At 31.2% G+C, this 2,737-nt stretch overlaps 1 protein-coding gene across 1 annotated transcript; it reads right to left on the bottom strand.

The window, feature by feature from the left end:
* Window positions 1-448: 448 nt before the first annotated feature.
* Window positions 449-2,443, bottom strand: LOC137830351 (uncharacterized). The gene is made up of 5 exons (XM_068637638.1): window positions 2,279-2,443; window positions 2,141-2,193; window positions 1,864-1,913; window positions 876-1,030; window positions 449-775 (listed from the first exon to the last, which is right to left on the bottom strand). Exons 1-5 carry the CDS (start codon window positions 2,290-2,292, stop codon window positions 577-579), a joined length of 471 nt encoding a protein of 156 aa, XP_068493739.1. The 5' UTR covers window positions 2,293-2,443; the 3' UTR covers window positions 449-576.
* Between the last annotated feature and the right edge of the window lie 294 nt (window positions 2,444-2,737).

Raw genomic sequence — 2,737 nt, 5'->3', positions numbered from 1 at the left:
TATGTTAATTTACATATAGATAAAATAATACCTTCTACACAAAAAAACAACAAATGATTAATACAATTTCTTCTAAAGAAACTAACAAATGATTGAGTTGTTGGTCTTAGTGACCGACTCGGTATCAAAGTTGTTAGTCTTACTTATCGACTCGGATAATTATTAATATAATTAGTTTAAACAGAAGTATCACTGATGTAGAAGGAACTTACACTTAAAGAGTAAGTTTGACGAAGTCAAATATTGATGTAGAAGGAACTCACACTTAAAGAGTATGTTTGATGAAGTCAAATATAAGTTAGAGTCTCAGAATAAAAATATGCAAGAAGAATAACATATAAAAAGAAAAGACTCACAAACCTGTTAACTTAACTAGGTTTGCTCATGACTTATATGTCCTATATCTCCCCATGTCTTCCCCAGATAAAACCCAGCACGAATATCAACATAGAGACTAAATTACAGTAGCCATTGATTTTGCATTCATAATTAGAGAAACTAATGTTTTACATAAGTAATATAATTATGGAAAGATCTTAAAAAAACAGATCACTATAGCAGCCACACACAAAGACACTAAAATTCCATAGATTTTAGTCCAGTTGAAGCCTTTGATTTCTTCTTCTTCTTGGATCCATTTTTGTTCACTTTTTTCTGGGGCAGTTCCTCTACAACTGGTTGTGTCTTCTGTAAGTATTGCTGAATGGCGAACAGGGGATCTGCTTGAACGCTAAGCTCCTTGATAACAGCGGAAAATCGATCTCTTTCCTTCAACCTAATGAGCAAGGACAATAGGTTACAATTTACAAATACAATGATACTTATCAAATGAGAAGTTGGCAATGTAATATTGAATAATGATGAGAAACACTCACACTAACGTCTGCCTTGATTTACAATTAAGTTTGGAGTCATTCTCACCACTTGGTTGTTTCTTCTTTGATGCCTTCACCTCAGGAAGGGACTCCAAAAGTGAAGATAAGTTATATGCCTTCAATTTATTCTGACGCCTTTGTTGTTTGCTCTTTTTCTGATAGAAGACAACATTTCAGAAACTCAACAGCACTCATAAAATTGATAAGACTACAGGAGATGTATTTCTTAAAGAACATGATTCAGTCAGTAGTACGACAGCACAACAACCATATCATCAGGCCATACTCAATAAAAACTGGTAAAACTCATAAAAGATAAATCACAAGTTCAAGATAGTTCACAAAAGATAGTTCCATAAGAGACATTACCTTGGAACATGGGAATGTACTAAGTCTTCTTTTAAACAAAGAAAAATAAATGATATTCTATTATAAAATTCTATTAGTACAATCAACTATAAAGAGATCTTTGTAGATCAATGTTAATCAGGTATCCAATGCCTTCTAAAACAACATTATCACCACATACTTTTAAAGAGTACAAATGCTTTATAAAACTGAAATTAAAAAACTCCTGTTACAGATTGTTAGTCATATTAGTTGAGATTAGTCAGTAGGTTTCCACTACACTCTTAGCAATACATAAAGTTCCCTCCTGTTTCATCATTTTTTATTTTAATCAACATGACAAGCAACATATGGAACTCCTCTCAATGTTCTTTGAATACTTCTAGTCAAATCATATGGGTGTTAATTGTACAGGAATCAATATTTTCATATCCTCTGAATATTTCTTTCAGCAAAATTACAAGAATGTTTAATTATGAGTGTGGGAGAGAGAAAGGACAGAATGCCCAGCTATTTGCACAGCATAAAACAGTTATTTAGCCATTAAATTAAAACCTACAACAAAGCAATTGAAGTCCTTCCACAGTTCAATCAATCCAACTTGAGACCAGTAATAATAGAGTTGAAATAAAATTCTCACCTTAGAAATAGACTTTTGGGCACTCAAGGAAGTAACAGCTTCTTTCACCTCTGCAATAACAAAAGGGATTTGATCAGAAAGGATAGAAATTTGGAACAGAAATTGACGCCTAACATGACACCAACCAAACTAAAATTTCACAATCAAACACACGCAAATAAAACAGATATAACAATACCCAACATTTTATTTAACTTTCTCAATAAACTTATTAAATATTTTTTTGATTAATTGTTAAAAATAGAAAAAGCTTTCAGAAATTAATCCAGGAACATACTGGAATAAAATTGGAGCTTCTTCTCGAAACTGTGGTCGGACTTTGAATCAGACCTACACATGTGGGAACAGTCATTAGAAACTGAAATTAAAAAAAATTGGGGAGTGGAAGAAAGGGAAGAAAAGGAAAGACATTAACTTTTTCTTGCCCATTGCTGCAAAATCTGAGAAGGAACAGATCAGACGGTGTCGTTTGGGTGTTTTGGGTTTCTCTCCACAGTGAATAATCTCCACAAAACTCTCAAGTCGCGGCGCCAAATACAGGGTTGGGTTTCAGCGGTTCTCTGCCTGAACCTTCTCCACCGTTTTAGTTATAAATATATTTTCATTTTTTTTTCTATTTTTTATGCTTTTTCTTCTCATGTATTTTGGATTTCTTTTTAATTTTTATTTAAAGATTATTTTTATAATACATTTAAATTATACTATTTTTTGCTTTATTAATGAATATTAAAGATAATTTATTTTAATAATTTTTTTCGTAACGAAGTTGGTTTTTATATTTCGTCCAAATTTTAAATTTATTATATATTTATAATAAGTAAATTATAAGAATGGATAGTAAATTAATTTTTTTTCTTATCAATAATTTTTTAAG

Source organism: Phaseolus vulgaris, chromosome 7 (assembly GCF_000499845.2).
Source record: "Phaseolus vulgaris cultivar G19833 chromosome 7, P. vulgaris v2.0, whole genome shotgun sequence".
Classification (NCBI taxonomy): domain Eukaryota; kingdom Viridiplantae; phylum Streptophyta; class Magnoliopsida; order Fabales; family Fabaceae; genus Phaseolus; species Phaseolus vulgaris.
Note: the sequence above shows the minus strand (reverse complement) of the source record. Positions and strands in the feature narration are given on the sequence as shown.

What these genes read in the sequence shown, in the direction of transcription:
- LOC137830351 (XM_068637638.1), bottom strand. An exon ending in CCCAAAAGTCTATTTCTAAG is followed by an intron (nt 1,031 to 1,863) that starts GTGAGAATTTTA and finishes GTCTTCTATCAG; the next exon opens with AAAAAGAGCAAACAACAAAG. An exon ending in AAATCAAGGCAGACGTTAGT is followed by an intron (nt 776 to 875) that starts GTGAGTGTTTCT and finishes CTTGCTCATTAG; the next exon opens with GTTGAAGGAAAGAGATCGAT.